Here is a 17,794-nt window from a genome sequence, read left to right as displayed (position 1 = left end):
ATACAAGAGATGACGGCAAGTTGACGTCCGATCGACATCACTGACTCGGATTCCTTACAACACGGATGCCGTCCCAGACCACGGTCTCTGATGGGTTTTCGGGGGAACTGAGACCATCCCCGCCTCGAGGTCGCCTTCCTTGGTCTCCACGACCTCCCTACTGACTGGCGTTGAGGGCTGTGAAGTCGCAGTGATGCCAGACAAACCCCAGGCTGCATCCCCGTTAGCTTCTCCCACAGCAAGACTGGGGTTTCGATTTGCTCACAACTACCACCAAGGTTGAAGGCAACCTCGGTGAAGACCATGATAGCCAAGAATGGAGAGATAAGTTTGTTGATCAGAAATCCCAACACAAGCTTGAACATCCTCTTCCGCAGCTCCGGCTCAATAAACAAGCAGACCGCATACCAAACGAGCGGCAGCTGGCCGACGACAAGCAGAGGCAGAATGTCCCAAATGATGAAGTGATCGACAATGGCCTTGATGAAGAAGACGGTGTTCATGATGCGGTAGTAAATGAAGATCTGTCGGGCAGCATCGATGAGGGCAGTAATACGGATAATGGGGCTCATCTTTTCGCCTGCGAGGAGGAAATAGTTGTTGTAATGTGCATTGGAGCCCCATCTGCGGCGTTGCGAGAGGTAGTGGCGGAGGGATTGAGGAGCGACGGTCTCACTGACCGCCTCGGGGACGAAGAGGGTGTGAAGGTGGCTTCCTTGGGAGAGCATCGAGTAGGTGAGGCGGCGGTCGGTGCCCTGCGGGAAAATAATGTCAATTGAAGATCGGTTCGGGTGGGTGTTGGGGGAAATCATACCAAGTTCTGAACCTGGTGGTGCAGAATGAAGTCGGAGTGGACGGATCTGGCATATTTCTGGATGGCACCGGCCATCTCCTTTCGGACGGCGATGAGGGTCACGCAGCCAGGAAGACAAGTCACTTTTCCGATGATGCCTTCAGCTTGACGGCGGACATACTGGCCAAAGGTATACTGGAATTGTTGGAACAAATTCCAGAATGACCACTCATAACCAGGTTCGAGTTCAACGAAGACGGTCCCCGCGGCTGCAATGGCGTTCTTGTCACGCGCGAGGGCATCAGCCAACAACCGCAGACATCCTTTGTGGATTTTGGAGTCGGCATCCGTACAGAAAACAGCGTGAAACTCGGTGAAGTTTTCGCCCTCAGTCAACGCCGGCAGTACCTTCTTCCAGATCTCTTCGCGGAGAAATTTCGTATACAGAGGCATGTCGTCGCGGGGATAGTTGAAGAGGTCGTGGGCGAGGACAAGCGAGTCCTTCTTGCCGCAGTTCTTGGCCTTTTCGATGAGGATGACGGGTACCGAGTTGATCCACCCAGCAGTGACTCGGAGCGAGCCGGTCGTGGACTTGAGAGTGTGGTAGGGACGCTCATGCTCGACGACAATCTTGGACATCTCACTGCGGAGCTCTTTGGGCTTGCCATCCATTACGACAACCATGACCTGTTTGTGCTTTCCGAGGTCATTGTCGCGGAGGGAGGTGATGCACTTGAGGATCTGCTCTTCGCTCTCGTTGTACGTCGGGATCAGAGACAAAATCCATCGGGTATTGACCTCTGCGGGCGGGTTCATCTTCCGGCGGATGGCGCGGATGATGAGACCGAAGAAGGAGAGGACCACGCAAATGATGTCCTTGGCCTTGAAAAATACCACGAAGGCCAGAATCATACTGTGGGTGTTGCCGAAGACGGCCGCCATGGCGAGGCCAACGTTGATCATGAAGACGAGAATGATGAATATGGCGCGCTGGAACGTCATTTGCCGAACCGTGAGCTTCTTCCCGGAGTCAACCGGGTCGCCGAGGATAGGCCACCCATATTCGGTTGTCGGCCTGGACGGGTTCTCACGATCGTTAGCCTGAGGACTACTCGGCCGAGTATCCTCGGCCGAGCAGATGGACTCTGGTGTAGATGAACATCCAGCAGCAGTTTTGCGAACCTGGCTGGCATGACTGGGACGAGCCTGGTGGGGTGTACTTGACCGTGGAGGTTCACCCGGACCTGTTTGGCCTGGCAGGGTTGGCTGATGATTCATGGCAGGACAAATACAAAGAGAGCAACGAATTGCGATATACCCGGTCAAAAGAGTGGGTGTAACTTATTAGTATAACATGATTGCATTGGCGATCTAAACGAGTGAAAATCCGAAGCCGTGACGGCTTCGTGAAGAAATGAGCGACTATTAGCGGCGAGAGACCGACTATCGAGAAATGTGGGATGGGAAAGCAGCGAGAAGAAGGGAAGCCAAGCCGCCGGGTGCTTTGGAGAACCACCGAGCACCCTGGCGACCACTGGTGTCTTGAAGATCATCGGGTGCCTTGAAGATCGCCGGGTGTCTTGAAGATCCCCCGAGGTCCCGGATATCACCGGGGTGTCTTGAGGATCGCCGACCAGGCTACCTCTGCAAACACAGCCTAACAACACAACGACGCAACCGGAATTGAGCCCACGGCGGAAATGCATTCCACCATTGCCAACTCTCGCCAGCCGAGGCGATTTAGCGCAGAGCGCGGCTTCTCAGCTTCTCCAGTCTCCTGGAAGGCTGCTTAAAATTTTCCCTGTATAAGTAGGTTATGCAGTATTCCTGTATGCCAACACACGCCGACCCTGGCTGCACTGGCTTTTGGTGGAGTCGTTGTCTTAGAGTTGTCCTGAAAGTAGTGCCGAACCGGGCCCAAGGCTTAATGAGCTTTTCTTCTTAGCGCTTGGAAAATCTCTTTGGGCATGGGGCTCTGTGCCCAAAAGACAGAGGATCAACCAATGGCCAAGTCTCTGGACCCACTTTCAGCCGACTGCTGGCCGCCACGGCTTGCTATCACCGTCCCACCGCCACAACTATCCGGCGGAAGAGAGTCACCAAGACACTGCCCTGTCATCCCTCGCCCATGGTTGATATCGAGATCCTGCACCGAGGCAAATCTTCACGTTCTTTACCATGAAAGAGGGTGTCCGAAAGGGGAAGGGTGTGAATAGGGGAGAAGATGATTAGTTAGATCTCTGAGAGACGATTTCCCTTCGCATGGGCTCTGATCTGGTGTACTTTTTAGCAGCAAACATTCGAATCCGGGAGGTCCCGACCTTACCTTCGGCCGACCGGGGCTCAAGCACGCCATGCATGGGTGTTTTGGTTCATGTGTTGGCATGCGCGCCCAGGAACTGGATCGACGGTGATGCATCTCGGGGATCTCGACGCCCGAGCTGAGATGGTCGTCCGGGAGAGATATAATTAAGGCGAATGACCAGAATGCAACAGTCGCCGCCCTCGATCCTCAAGCTGTTTCTCACTCCGCTCCAGAAGGCCTCAGTCAAGAAGACTCAGCGCCACCCGGTTGCGTCTCCTTCAACTTCTTGCCGCAGAGCACTTTAACCTCCATCATGTTAAAACTTACCATCGGACGTTTAAAACTTAAAATCGAGCGAGCGACGGCCCGCCTCGACATTGAGAAGTCCGCAATGGCGACCCCACCTCTGTCACCAACCTTCAAGCAAGAGGAGAAATACCAGGCCAAGAAGCCTGTTTGTCTCCCTATCACCCCTCCCCCAGAGACCAACAGCCCCAGTGACGTACTCCGACGCTCGGGGTCTCTCACCACTTGCTCCGAAATCACCCAAGAGGAAGAGCCCTTCGTCGCCGTCATCGGCATTGGTTATGTCGGCACGCACCTCGTCGAGTCCTTTGCTTCCCAGTACCGAGTAATTGGCTTCGATGTTTCCGAACGCCGCATCGCCCAGCTCCGGGAGGAGTTCGATAACGAGAATCACATTGAATTCACTACTCGCAAGGAAGACTTGATGCAGGCAACCCACTTCCTCATCTCGGTGCCCACCCTCCTCCGCGAGGACAAGACCGTTGACACGTCCTATCTGGAGAGTGCCCTTGAGACTGTGTCGTCACACGCCCGTCCTGGTGCGACCGTTGTGATCGAATCTTCGGTCGCCGTCGGTATGACACGTTCCCTCCTTGGCCCGATCTGCTTGTCACGCCGCTTCTTTGGTGGCATGTCTCCCGAAGTAAGCCTCCCCCGTCTCCCTCCTCTCTATCGACTTGCTAACATTCCTCCCAGAGAGTCGACCCAGGCCGGACTGATCCTCCAATGCGCACCATACCTAAAGTCATCTCCGGCCTCGATGCTGCATCCCTCACGGCTATCACCCGTCTCTACGCCCCGGTCTTTGACACCCTTGTCCCAGTCTCGCGGCCCGAGGTCGCCGAGATGATGAAGCTTTACGAAAACTGCCAACGCATGATGAACATTGCCTTTGCCAACGAGATGGCCGATGCATGCATTCCGCACGGGATTGATCCCTTTGAGGTGTCGAGCGCCGCGGCCACGAAGCCGTTCGGATACATGCCATTTACCCCGTCCATTGGGGTCGGCGGTCACTGTATCCCCGTGAACCCGTACTATCTTCTCTCAAACTCGGAGTTCCCGTTGCTGAAGGCGGCCAGTGAGAAGATGAGAGCAAGGCCGGCCGAGATTGCACGGCGCGCGGTGGACAAGTTAAAGCGGAAGGACGGGAGGAAGCTGAAAATCTTGGTTGTGGGCGTTGGCTTCAAGGCCGGCCAGTCTGTACTGAGCAACTCCCCTGGTTTAGAATTGGTGAGTGTTCTGGCTCAGTATGACGAGGTGGATGCTGTATGGGCGGACCCGCTTGTTTCGCAAGAGGCCGTGAGAAATGTGCCGAGGTTGGCCGATGAAGATTGGAATCAGGAGGTGCTCAGGAAATTCGACTTGATTATTGTGTCATTCAAGCAGATGGGGCTGGATTTTTCGGTTTTGGAGGGATTAGAAGATGTTAGGGTTGAGATGTGGTGTCGTTGAGGTGTTTACGGGGTTCTGACATGGCGTTATGGAGCGGGATTCCTCATAGAGTTTCGGTTTTGGTTTAAAAGTTTTGGTGAGGTGGGGGGGGGAATACTTCGTTTGAACAGTACGGCCCCGTATTTTTTTGTCACCCGTGAAGGGATTTGCCGCATGTTGTACAGCAACCGGTAAGCGATAAAGGCGTCAATCGTATAATCAATGCTTCTAATTAAATGATATTGCAAAGCCTGTGCTAGGTAAGGTATCGTCTGTTTACGTCTCTAAAAACAGAGGCCTTGAACTAGGCAATGTGGTTGCATACCTTACTCAGGTAGAAGTTGTATTATAATTACGAGAGGTTTACGATCGCAGTTCATCAATCGGGAGCATAGCCATTTAGAGTGGTGGCTGGTAGATAGAGCAAAGTCAAGCAGTCCATAGATATTAGTCAAAATTCGGTGTCATAGTGCTACGCCAACGCAAGATACTGCACTGGAAAAGAACTCTTATTACTTACTATGCGGTTTCTGCCACATATGGATATGAAAGCAATCGAAAGCAAGAACATCCAACAATAATTATATAACCTAAACCTCACTCAGTAATTTATAAAAATCCCTTAGTGTGTTTGAACGTGTTGGACAAGGTAAGTAGGCTACTATCAATGAGATTTTTGTCTTTAATTCTCCCGGCCTCCCTTTCTTGCCGCCTCCGTGATAGACTTCCGCTTAGATTGGCCTATCGCAGACTTGGAGAAGCCTAGAGAACACAACACGCTGCAGAACCTTACACCACCCTGGCACGACTGCTATGCATTATCATCACTGGAGCGACTGCACAAGCCCAGCAAAGTTTGCATTTGTTCCCTGTCCGAAGTTTAGCGTCACATAGCCCGGAAGGTCGTGTATTGAGATGCTTGAGGTGGGGCTGCTGGGATTGCTAGGCCTGGATAGTGAGTAGGCCCAAGCGAGTCTGTTTTCGCTCTTAGGGTTAATATAACGCGTCGCGCCAGCCTGGTTATTCCACGACGAGCAACCAGTGCACTTGGCTGTGACTTGCCAATGTGTCGAGTTGGATTTGGTGCCTGTCCTATACACAGTGTACGTTGCTCCTGTGTAAGTTGTCGGAGTTGTATGACCGCTGCAAAGGTGTTAGCCCGCTCTTTGTCCACAATTCGACTAATCTAAATACAAGCGTTCTCACTGATTGTGTTGCGCGCCACAATACTTACTTGGACCAACGCGACGAGGCAATGACGCCTTGGTTGTTGGAGTTTCTCCAGACAACGAGCAACGGGTTCTGGGACATTGACCCACCCCAGGCCACTCCAGCCCAGCCCACCTCGGCTGGGACAACGAGCTGGATAACGGCGTCGAAAGTCGAATACTGCGCAGCATCCGGCACAGCAACTCGAAAGGTGATGCCTCGGCCTGAGTCAAGCTTGTACGGTTGGAAGCTCTGGTAGAATGTTAAACCAGTGTCAGAGTCCCGATAGACGCCTTCGTTGAGCGCGGTAACTGGGAACGTAGTTAGCGAACCGTAACGATCAGAGTCCCCTGTTGATAGCATAGAGACGAGTGAGTGCATTAATTACCATATCCGACTATCAGGGCTATAAGCCCAAGCCCCAGAGTCCAGCACATTTCAAACTCTAGCAGATGTGAAATCAGGTTTCTGTAATGAGGCGTGAGTGGCATAAGATTCTCGCGGGGAGGTGCAATAGTGCATATTTAATGCCATGTGGCTTTTGTACAAGGTTGGGATTCGCTGCAATTTAGAACCGGTGCCAAGCGAGCGGAGATTGCTCTCTCCGTTAATTAATATATGGCGCGCGGCACGAAAATGAGGGTGTGAAACACTCACGGGGCATATCCTAGATAGTGATCGGCGTTTCCCATTGGCCCTCGAGCGGGTACTGTACGGATCACAAACTGGGAAAGATGTGGTGCTGAGCTGCGTTGGGGATAGCTATCATTGGTTGGAAGCTTCCTTGATGAGGTTAAGTACAACCGTTTAGAAAGAAGAGTAGGATTGGGGTAAGCGTTACAGTATAACTATGGTATAATTAGTAGTTAATTACAAAACATCAATTCAATTGCTACAAATTCCTACAATTGAGCCTATTTTCTCTATGCAACATCACTGGGTCCCTCATACCGTCGTCTGTTTGTCTTGACAAGACCCCATGACCTACATATATGTAGCCAAGGACGAAGAGCACTCGTAAAAACACTACCGCTAACTAAGCCTTCTTTGTCTAGCAAGGAAATATTTGTTTTCACTCACTATCCTCCAATTCGATAGTCGGAAATTGTAGCCCTCCTAAAGATCGCTTAGATGCATCAAGGGGTAAAGTCCGTAGAAGGCTCGATGTGTGGAAGTGGTGAGATGTTATATTTGCTATCAGGAAGGTGGGCCAACGCTATCTATAGAGTACTTACTCTATTACAATATCTTAAAAGCAAGTCGTGGTGTTAGTCCACTTGGGTCATATTGATGCGAATGATAATTGACTCGTGGTGTCGAGAGGTAGAGAAGAAACGCGGTTCATTGAGTGGTAGTACATAGATGTATCAACACATATTTTATCACGAAAAACGTTGACGCATGGAGGGTAACAGTCTTCATACAGCTTGATATAGGTGAGAATACAGAACCTGAGTTCTGATTCGTTATAATCTAATTAGCTAAATATCGTCAGGCTTGGAGTAGTCTTGCCAATTACAAAGTTGTTAAGTTAATAGATCCAAGTGTATAATGCACTATAAGGTGTCTCTAATTAGTCTCTGTACCCGAAATGTGAAGCGGGGTGCCAAGTAACCAATGCAGTAGTACTGGCGGGGTGGTATGTGTTGAAGGGGTGCAACATTAACTATACCTACCTACCTAGCTACTTCACGAGGTCGTTATCACGGAATTCAAAAGTGTTATTGGAACACAACATCCAATCGTATTTATTTAGTGGATTCCCGAAGCCGAGATGTGGCAAATCGGAGACATCACAAGCCCACCATAATGAGGTAGAGAGGTTCCCGATATACTTAGACCGGGTCTGTGAGGTAGATAAGAAGACGGTGAAGTGTTTGGCGACCACTTAGACAGTCTCAAAGTGTAGCCAATTTGAACCCAAAAATTCACTAATGGCAAACGTGGGCGCGTGGTTACCTAGGTAACAACATGCCGTTCGACCGTGTTCAAGAAAATAGGGACTCGCAAGACAAGCTTCGAAATTACTAGTGGGATTAATTAATCTTAATGCTAGAGAGGATCTGAGTAAGCTCTGGTATGTTAAGGAATTATGATCCAGGGTAGGAAGAGATACTCTGGGAGATACCAGGGAAGATCGATCAATTCGATAGGAAGTGGTTGTAAAATGTAACTACGTGGCTAGCTTGAGGAGATGGGATTCCTAGAAGCCAGAAGCTGGAAGAAATTACTGGGCTAAGAGATTGGTATAGCAACCAGCGCAAACGCTTTTTATTCAATTGTTCATGAAGCTTCCCTATTCTATAATATGCAAAAGATCCTTACAAACCCAAACCCAACCCCCCTCCCTCTTAAGCCAAAGCCAAAGCCGCCCCCCCCCCCCCCCCCCCAAAAAAAAAAAAAAAAAAAAAAAAAAAAATACTCGCCCTCTACTATTCCAGCTGTTCCGCACTGAGCATGCGCCCGGTGTCGACGTGCTTCGTTTCTCTAACAAGCTTCAATGCCCGCCCTGCAACCTTAAGAAGTCTTGGTGAATCAGGCTCGTCTGGGAACCCGAAATTACCGTCGCCCGAGACGACCTTGACAAGGTTGGAAAAATTTACGCTGTCTTGGTCTCTGTCGCCGTTTTTATCTCGGCGTTTTAGTAGAATCGCCAGACTAAGCCAGGTCCATAGCCGCTTGTCGATTACCTATCGCGCGATAGGTGGTCGCCAACGCCAACTCTGTGCCGATCCGAACGACATTAGAGAGCGCATATACCTCGAGTTGCCAGGCGGCTGTCTCCCATAATGTGGGAACGGGTTCCTCGTGACGCCCCAGAAGCAGCTGAAGCTCGCCTAACGCTATCGGAGCACAAAGGCAAAGCTGCCTACCCGACCGAAGAGTTCGTGTCTCTCGTAGACAACAGATTGGTGTGATCACCAGGGCGAGCTCGAGTTGGCCAAAGTATGCCACGGTTTGAGCATACCACCATCGCGCTGCAAGGTACCTCCAGCTCTCAGGGCCTAAAACCGCAAGGCAGTTGACCGAGAGCTTGGCCAACGTGATGCCTGCCGCTGCAAAGTTTACCATGTAGAACTCGCTCTGGATTTGGAACACTCTGCAGCTGGCCCGACCCAAACGCGGTGGCGAGAAGAGAGTAGGGTCCTTTAAAGAACTTATCTTACCGTAGTAGCCGCTAAGGTTTCCGAGAGAGAGACTTGTGCCATGTCAAAGGAGGCCCGAAGGCCCCGTTAACTCCAGATTAACTGGTCGCAGTGCTGCCGAGCGACTTCCGACCAGTATGCGAAATTGGACTTTAGGATGAATATCTTGGCTTAGGGCAGTAAATGCTTACCAGGTGTCTTGGTCCGAACCAGGCGGTAATCCCAGACCCTGAAGGCGGAGTCGTAGAAGCTGTTCTTGGGGGGTATCGCATCGTTCGTGAAATGGTGCAGAAACACACATCTACCCCACATACCCATCACAACAAAAGGGAGGGTAAAGGTGGCCAAATGCCAGACAGACAAGATAGACAAGGCAGACCAGGCGACGCCACAACAACTCGGGTCCCTACAGCCTTGACAAGGTCAAAAAACGTACGTAGATAGAGCTCCCTCTGGTAGGTACCTATGGTGCAAAAGATAAATGGATCCTCGGCAAGTTCTAGCCTCCGAGGCATCATCCTAGTAAGCTCTCTCCTGCGGACAGTTTTCCCCAACTCATCATCCACCCGCGCATTCCCATCGTAATTGGCGATAGGTAACTCCCTTTACGACGCAACTCAGAGCATCATTTGTTTAGGAGACATGATAAACACCGTGTAGGAAGAATAATAAATAGTAATGATAAACACCGTTCTGTGAGGAAATTATGGGAATCCCAGAATGATATCCCTAGGGAGCGATCATCCTTCTGCTGGTAGAGACCGAAGAACTCCCGGACGGAGTGATGCTAAAAGTGGAAGAAGCCTTTGAGAGTGCTGGCAAACGGACCGCATAAGGATCGCATCCTTGCCCGATGATTCTTGACATGAGTGGACTGTCCAAGATGGCGGAGAGAGGGAGATCAACCCAACAAAACGACCGTGCGAGGAGGTTCGGATTATCTCCAGTGTTTGGTCGGTCTCGGTGTCAGGAAGATTGAGCTGTTGAAACTTGGTTCGCGCAAATGTCATAACGTCGAGCAGAAGGAGGTCCTGGGTCATAAAGATTGAGAGGCATGTTGCATGGCGGCGACAAATAGGGGTTCCGGCCTCGTGAAGATGACAAATTTGCGTGCTGTTTCACGTAACGAGCGGAGGAAATCCGACATTCCTGGCAGCGAGGGCCCATCGAAGGTGGAGCCGTCCAGCACATCGATAATGATGATGAACCGGGCTTCGCAGGTCTACAACAGGAATGCCGCAACATCCCCAGATTTTCTTGAAGGTGCTGTGTTGGCTCCCCAAAGGAACTGTGTGACAAATTGATGGAGCTGCTGGCACGCACTGGTAACCGAGAAGCGCGATGTTAGGTTGACGAGGATTTGCAAGATGAGGGAACTTTCAAAACTTGTAGGCGTGGAAAGCGTTGTAAAAGTGAATCGCTGAAGATAATAAAAAACTGTGTTGGAGCTTTCCGTCACCAATAGCTCAGATTTGATAAGGCCCCGGGGCACCTAGATAATATTGTGAGAGATGCTTTTCGATCTAAAGCTATCATGAACAGGCTACTACGTTTCAGGCCTATTAGGAATGTCTAAGAATGTTTAATGTGTGAGTAGCATAGTTAGTAATTAATATAGGAGAACAGTCTTTTTTCAACACAATACCCCGTGTTGACATTGCACTGTGACACTCCATCCTACTGACTCTAGTAAACCCCACTAGGACCACCAACTCTATCCGAATTCAACTTTGTTCTGACCAGCAGCCATGATTTGCACTTGAATAGGGTTTGAGACGAACAGACTCTAGGAATGTTCAAAGCTGTTAGCAAGGACAACATGGGTGCTCTTTCTAGTACCTTGGGCACGCTGTGTAGCGTGGGAGAGGAGCGCTTCGCCATAATGCAGAGTAGGATCGTGGTTAAAATGCTTAATCACTCCCTTCCATCGGCACCAGAAGGCAGCAGCCAAGCTCAGCCTGTTGTTGATAAATGCTTCCTACTCAGTTATCTGTGCATGTGCGTTCCTAGCGGGTCAGCTATTCGGCAGCACCGTAGAACGGAACCCTCAATTGTGTTTAGCAGCTAATAATAGGGCCCCCACGTTGTAATGCATTTCAGGTCTGTCCTTCAGATTGCAGCTTGAGGGGATAAGTATATCCCGACGCGCGTCCCCTCCTCAGCCAACCTCTTCCTAGTTGCCGGCCGGTTACGATTTGTTTCAAACAATCGATAGGTGGTACGTCAGCATCCACATCATGAGGAGAGAGAGCCGTGAGAACCATTGGCGGAGGATCTTGAATGGATCCTACAGTGTTACTATTGCTCGAGGAAATTTGGAATACTGACGCCGCATTACCAATTCGGCACCAATGCGAGGTCCCAACCAGTGTTCCGCAAATAAACGCACCTACGGAATCCGCGCAATCCAAAGTACCTAGGCAGCCAGTTTAACCGAAACCTTGAAGAAGCATGAAGTATAATGAATTGAACTAACCTTTTCAGCGCCCAAGGGAGAACAATAGCTACTTCTCTCGAAGCCGGGTGTTTTCTGCTGTGCGAGATTGGGATTTAGGGTGTCAAGTGCGGACCATGCAGCTTTTTTTGGTTCTTTTCCTGTTCTTTCTTTGCCCCATATTTCTCTCGAGTACCCGTTAAGAGCCGCGGGAAAGAAGCCAAACGATTACGTGGGGGCCGTTTAAGCCTTTTCCCAACGTGCCACTGCCAAGTATTGTGTTTATGTGCCCCAATGCGGCATCGGATGACGTTTGGTAGCTCTGGAATGCTTGTTTGCATGATCCCAACAAGGGTGGCTTTTAAGGCAAGTAAGGGGCTGTGTTTCTCTGAGGAGATGCAGCCAACGTGCTCCTCTATACGTATATATACCCAGGCAGTTGTGCTCTGTTGTTCTGCCTCTACTCCTATCCAGCTTAAGTATTTACGTTATGCTTCGTGCCCCTTAGTTATCTTGCGGGTTGTCGCCACACCGAGTATTCTTTAAGGCCGCTTAACGCCAACCACATCAAACTCAGCTGCATTATCGCCCCAGGTTCCTTGATACCCTAGTCAGGACTACAATTGAAACGAGCTACGATCATGCTGGGCAGTCCTAAACGCGTACTCCGCATAGTATCTGTCGTTTCCTTTATCCCTGGGTTTGCCCTCTGCCTCGCCCACGGGATAGCCTACGACGACCCTGTCCCCGCTGTGGGAATTGTTCCCCTTGCTGCGTCATCCACCTTTCATGCACTCTACCTCTACAAGAAAAGACGGAACCAGCCACAGCCGGTGTTTCTCGGACACTCCCCTCCACCAACAAGTCATGACCGTCATCATCACACCAGCGAAGCCAGTGAGTGCGATGAATCTTCAGCAGCGTGGCGGCGCATCTTTCTGTGCCTAGTAGATTTGGTTCTTGCTACCGCCTTGATGATCGTGCTGCTAGAGACGTGGGGGCATCGGCCGCGTTCCTGGTACTACCCCGACAGCAAAAGAATGCTTGCCGCGTATGCTACTGTGCCACTGCTCGTTAACTTGTAAGTTTCAACGCCAGCAACGGTTGTTCGGCAACTAACCGCACATCCTCCGCTTTGAAGCTTCATTCATCTCTACTTGGCACTACGCGAGCTCCTTCACGGTAGCGGCCTCTACCACATATTCAAGTGCATTTATCTGTATGTAAACGCATTAATTAACTTTTCCAGCCGTCTGGATATTGATTCAGAACGGTTTAGCTAACACCTCGTCGCACTGACTGCTAACAAAATGGACCAATGATAGAAGAACCCTATTTCCTCTGGACTGTCCTCATTGTGGCACTCAACTTCATCCAGACTCCTTCCCCGCAGAACCAAGTTGGAGACACAGCGTCCACCCTCGCTCGCCATCGCCAAAATCATGGTTCTCAAGTCTAGGTTTCACCATCACAACCACTAGCGCTTCCGGCCCCAGCGTTAGGGCTGTAGGGTACACGCCTTTACATGATCCTCATCCCACGCAGGCACCCCCTCTAATGACGTATAGCAGCGGACACCGGGCCGAGGAACCATGTCCGGCTGTCCCGTTTTCTCAAGACCGCAGTGGCAGTGGCAAACAGCCACGGTTTGCCGAGACCCAAGAGCCTACCCGGGGATCGGGGTTATTTTTGGGGAGTGATAGAAATCTCACTTCGAATAACCCGCTCAATGCGCCAGACACTACAGACATCGTTGGGAGGGCTGGGGAAAACTAGGTATTCGAATAAAAGATGAGGTGACTGGACGCGACGGGACGCAATTAGGTATTCAGGCTTGTTGATGCCCTCTCTTTTAATTAGGAACTTTGTTCAGGTGCTCGGTTCGGGAGTTGCTAGATCGGGTTTCTTGGTCCGTAGTCTTCAGCCGTACCAAGAGCGGTGCTGCTGAAGATGATGGGGCCCAAATATTTATTTCTTGACTGGGAAGACATACAGCAGCAGCCCGTAAGATAGTAGATCACCAGAATGAAGGTTGTTGGAACAGATATAATTGGGAATAATCGTTGCACAATGTAACATTTACGAGTGTGATTCAGTAATGTGATTGGGAGACGTGGTTCGTCTGTTGGAGTGTTTTGTGGGCTTTTCCGGAAACTGCGCGTGCTGCTTCGTCCGGTAAGTAAACACAGTGGCGGCACCGATTCCCCTGTACAGGCACAAGGTGAATTTGGTCTGGACTCATAAATTCAGGGGCTATTTCTCGTTTCACGCTCCATAACAGATGTCGATTTCCTGAGCACGGTGCCATCATCCCGACTATCACAAGCTTCATCACAAAGATGCTAGAAAGTCGATTAACTTAGCATCAGGCAAGTGCCCAATTAGGACACAGCAACGGTTCGTATAATAAGTTCGCCCTATCGCTTATCTCCGCACCTCGACTATTACGGTGAGAATTCGAGAAGCTAGCCTACCGGAGAGATATGATCCGAGAGCGAAGCGGACTGGTTGATCCGGAGTGCGAACAATGTGAGCTCGTCTTACAGAAACCGACTTGGGTTCATCACAAGAGATATAAGGTCCAGGTCGTCCGGGCTCACATTACACAGTGGACTTAAGATTGCTTGCGACGGACGGGCCGGACGGCTATCATGTATGCACCAAGCATGTTTTCGCTTTTTTATGACGTCTTGTGGTGCATTTCATTACTAGAACTTCGGGCTTTGATCCTTCCTAAAACTCGCCGAAAGTTTTGTAATTAACTCCACAATTGATCCCACCCCCGACGGCCAATCTCATCATGCAACAAAGGGAATTACTGCCGGCAGCAAGTTGCGACAGCGACGAAACATCCTTTCAAGAGGGCAAAGAAAGGGCTGTTTATTGTAGATAAATCCCTATTTCCCCGTGCCTACAATATATACTTCCTATTCCTAGTAACTACCTACGAAGACACCCAGGTATATCTCACGATAATCATACTGATGATCAGCGCATTCCCCGAATGCACATGACAGCTCTAGATATAATGAGTCAGGAAGTCGCCCTTTTACCACCTGAGGCCAATAATTAGCAGCCTTGCGAACCCGATTCTCGTATATCCCTTTGCTCAGTCGCTATGATGCCTCGCATTCGCCCGAATTGTTTCTTCAATTTTTTCTCCTATCGGTCTCTAGGCGATATCTCGTAGTAACTTACCCGAGCAGAATTGGGTGTTGGAAACCATAAGTAGTATTAATACAACGCAATACCCGTTGACATGATGCTGTGATAATTACTCCGTCTTTCCAATTCCAGGGCGCTCGAATTTGCCCCATGTAACCGCTCGCGCCGCTGATTCGGGGGTATTACGTGGCATATCTACCGAGGACCGGTTTCTGCTGTGCTAAACGGAGGATCGGAGGCCCCATTGCCTTGGGGCTTGTTTAATCATCGGCGCGGAATCGGCCATTAAATTAGGCCGCTGTCCCCGTTGAGAATTTCGGGGCTTATGCCCTTGCTTAAACGCTGTGATACCCGAGCCGCCCGGCTCCGATTTGAAGACGCGGCAGCGGAGAATGCGACGTGCATTTTCATCCAGTAGGAATATTGCCGACAATCCCCCGCAGCCATGGACCAAGCTGGGTGATGTGGTTGCAGGGCCAGAACACATGATTACTAAACAGTGTGTTTTGGGGGTTTTACCCTTGAAATCTATATATCTTTCAAAGCAGGAGGTGTGTCACTCTAAGCTGTGATGTCCATGATCATCCCAGCACCTGGCTTCTTGCCCCATTACCATGACCACATTCACCATGGCCCACCATCCTCCAGCAAACGCCTTCGTCAAGTTCGCCCGTAAGGTGTACAATCCAGTCGGTTTCACCAAGGGTTATAACTTCGTTCTGTTTTTTATCTTTGCCGGCGCATTCTTTGGGTTCACTCTTGCTCGGCTACACTTTCTCGACATCGACAAGAGCTTTTGCGGGTCGGGACAGGCACTTGATTGCTACTACTACACCTCAGGCTCTGTCGATAGAATCGGCTTTATGATACATCTTGCCGCCATTTTACCGGCCGCATTGCTCACCTGCCTGCAATTCGTGCCAGTCATCCGTCACAAAATCATCCTCTTCCATCGGATCAACGGATACATCATCCTGCTTTTGAGCCTGGTGTCTACTGCAGGTGCCATTATGCTCGCCAGGAATGCAGTGGGCGGTTGGATGGAGGTGCAGACCGGTGTTGGCTTTTTGTCTCTTATTTTTGTTGTCTCTCTGGGACTGGCGTTTTACAATGTCAAGAAATTGCAGATAGAGCAACATCGAGCATGGATGCTTCGAGCCTGGTTTTATGTAAGTGCCTTGTTTTTTCCGACACGCGAATAATCTTCTAACCTTCCCCCTAGGCTGGCTCAATCATCACAATGCGGCTCATCCTCTTCGCCTCAACTACAATCATCAGCACTCACGGATATTATGTCGCTATGCCCTGCTCAAAGGTTCAATACTTTTTCTTCGGTTCTGCCAACGCAACTCTACAGCAATACCCGGAGTGCGCGTCATACTTTTCCAATGAGGACCCTGATAAGACTGTTGCTGTATCCGCAACTCTGCAGGGTTATGGGAGTAACGCGATTGCAGCGTTCAGCATGAACTTTGGTGCCGCTTTCTGGCTTGCCTTAGCTATACATGCTATTGGGGTCGAGGTTTATGTACGTGTTACAGGCCATTCAGGTGTACGGTGTAACTAACGCATTGCAGCTCCATCTAACACCTGCCGAAGCTGACCGGTTGCGAAACGTCTCCTACCAGCGGCAGCTGGAGGCTGGTATGAAAAACCCAGGCCGAGCTGGCCTAACCGCAGACAGGCTAGGTGATTCAGCGCTGTGGGTACCGCAGGAGGAGCGGACGGTTGTTGATGGCGGTTCGATGGGAAGCTCAACGAAGTGAAGACTTGAGCACCACAGATTCAATTTTAAAATGAACACCAGAAACATAATCCACTTTGCTAGCGGCTTACAAAGTTGTACCAGATAGTATACCTGGTGCTTAACACGGGCACATTAGCGAGTTCCATTCCATCTAACGTTACCTGTGTAATTACAGTACCAATATGATCCTTAAAAGCACGTAGCCGTCCGGCTGATACAACACCGCGTCAAATCGTTAATCTAGTGCACCGGTTACCAGTGTAACGTGCATTCGAACGACCCAGTGCATTCATGAAATGTCGTTACCCTCTGATTATCGTCGCCGCAGCCTTTATTAAATGTTTTGCTCCTAAAAAAAAAAAAAAAAAAAAAAAAAAAAAAAAGCGGAGCCGACATGCTCCAGGGTTCTTATTATCCCTTCTCATGTAACTATCCCTAGACAAACCATGCCTCCCGACCCAACCGCCCAGGGCCCCCGACGGTCTAGGAAGAATTTGGATCGAAACCAAGGCATCGTTGGGTGAGCCAGATGTTGGCACAGTCATACAGGCTCCTATCGCGCTTGTAGCTACCGTGATATGGATGCTAATTAACTTCGCACCGTTAGCGAAGAGTGTACCCGCTTGATATACAAATAAATAGCTGAACAATTCACGCTTGAAGCAGAAGAAACTTGTCAATAAAATATAGCCCGATGAATTGGAAAAGGTACTTATAGATGCGGTGCGAGAGCTTGTATTATTTCTTACCAGAAAGCAGTTGCGGACAGATTAACAATGATTGAATCAGTCGGCAACTACCCGCCTAATCCTCATCCGCGATAGTAGTTAAGCAGTCCTCATATACGAGTTCTATAATGCAATTGGAATGTTTAGACTCTAAGTTCTTAGTCAGGGCTTCAGACAGACACGTGTTACCTTCTAGTGGTCATCAGGCAGGATCGGGCATTTTACCTAGCGCGGGAGGTGATAAAGGAAGAATAATACCTGGATAGATATGTGTATAGCGATAATAAGGGCAAGATGTATTCTCTATGATAATGACTATCCAATTACTCGATGAGGCTTACTTGTCTGTTGCTACGATTTTCAAGTTCCTCAAACGCCATGTGGATATCTAAATAGTCGCCATCGGCTGCGCCGGTCTTATTGAAAAGGCTACTAACCATATCGTTATGTAAATAATAATATATTTCTAGATATGCCCAACGGTCGCTTTCCAAGGCAGACTAAAAGGCTTTTGAATGCTTGTGTGC

At 49.9% G+C, this 17,794-nt stretch overlaps 4 protein-coding genes across 4 annotated transcripts; 2 read left to right on the top strand and 2 right to left on the bottom strand.

Annotated features, from left to right (window-relative positions):
• Positions 1 to 54: 54 nt before the first annotated feature.
• MFIFM68171_11315 (uncharacterized protein) lies at positions 55 to 2,071 on the bottom strand (the record flags this gene model as incomplete). The annotated part of the gene is made up of 3 exons (XM_071066734.1): positions 55 to 212; positions 266 to 755; positions 815 to 2,071. The coding sequence occupies 3 exons, from the start codon at positions 2,069 to 2,071 to the stop codon at positions 55 to 57; spliced, it is 1,905 nt and encodes a 634-aa protein (XP_070922835.1).
• A 1,418-nt stretch (positions 2,072 to 3,489) lies between these two features.
• On the top strand, positions 3,490 to 4,859 carry MFIFM68171_11314 (uncharacterized protein; the record flags this gene model as incomplete). The annotated part of the gene is made up of 2 exons (XM_071066733.1): positions 3,490 to 4,047; positions 4,101 to 4,859. 2 exons carry the CDS (start codon positions 3,490 to 3,492, stop codon positions 4,857 to 4,859), a joined length of 1,317 nt encoding a protein of 438 aa, XP_070922834.1.
• An 803-nt stretch (positions 4,860 to 5,662) lies between these two features.
• MFIFM68171_11313 (uncharacterized protein) lies at positions 5,663 to 6,484 on the bottom strand (the record flags this gene model as incomplete). The annotated part of the gene is made up of 3 exons (XM_071066732.1): positions 5,663 to 5,981; positions 6,073 to 6,358; positions 6,436 to 6,484. 3 exons carry the CDS (start codon positions 6,482 to 6,484, stop codon positions 5,663 to 5,665), a joined length of 654 nt encoding a protein of 217 aa, XP_070922833.1.
• An 8,937-nt stretch (positions 6,485 to 15,421) lies between these two features.
• MFIFM68171_11312 (uncharacterized protein) lies at positions 15,422 to 16,558 on the top strand (the record flags this gene model as incomplete). The annotated part of the gene is made up of 3 exons (XM_071066731.1): positions 15,422 to 15,961; positions 16,015 to 16,320; positions 16,370 to 16,558. 3 exons carry the CDS (start codon positions 15,422 to 15,424, stop codon positions 16,556 to 16,558), a joined length of 1,035 nt encoding a protein of 344 aa, XP_070922832.1.
• Positions 16,559 to 17,794: the final 1,236 nt, after the last annotated feature.

Source organism: Madurella fahalii (genome assembly GCF_045866475.1).
Source record: "Madurella fahalii IFM 68171 DNA, scaffold_6, whole genome shotgun sequence".
Taxonomy (NCBI): Eukaryota; Fungi; Ascomycota; class Sordariomycetes; order Sordariales; genus Madurella; species Madurella fahalii.
This window is presented reverse-complemented; position numbering and strand designations above follow the sequence as displayed.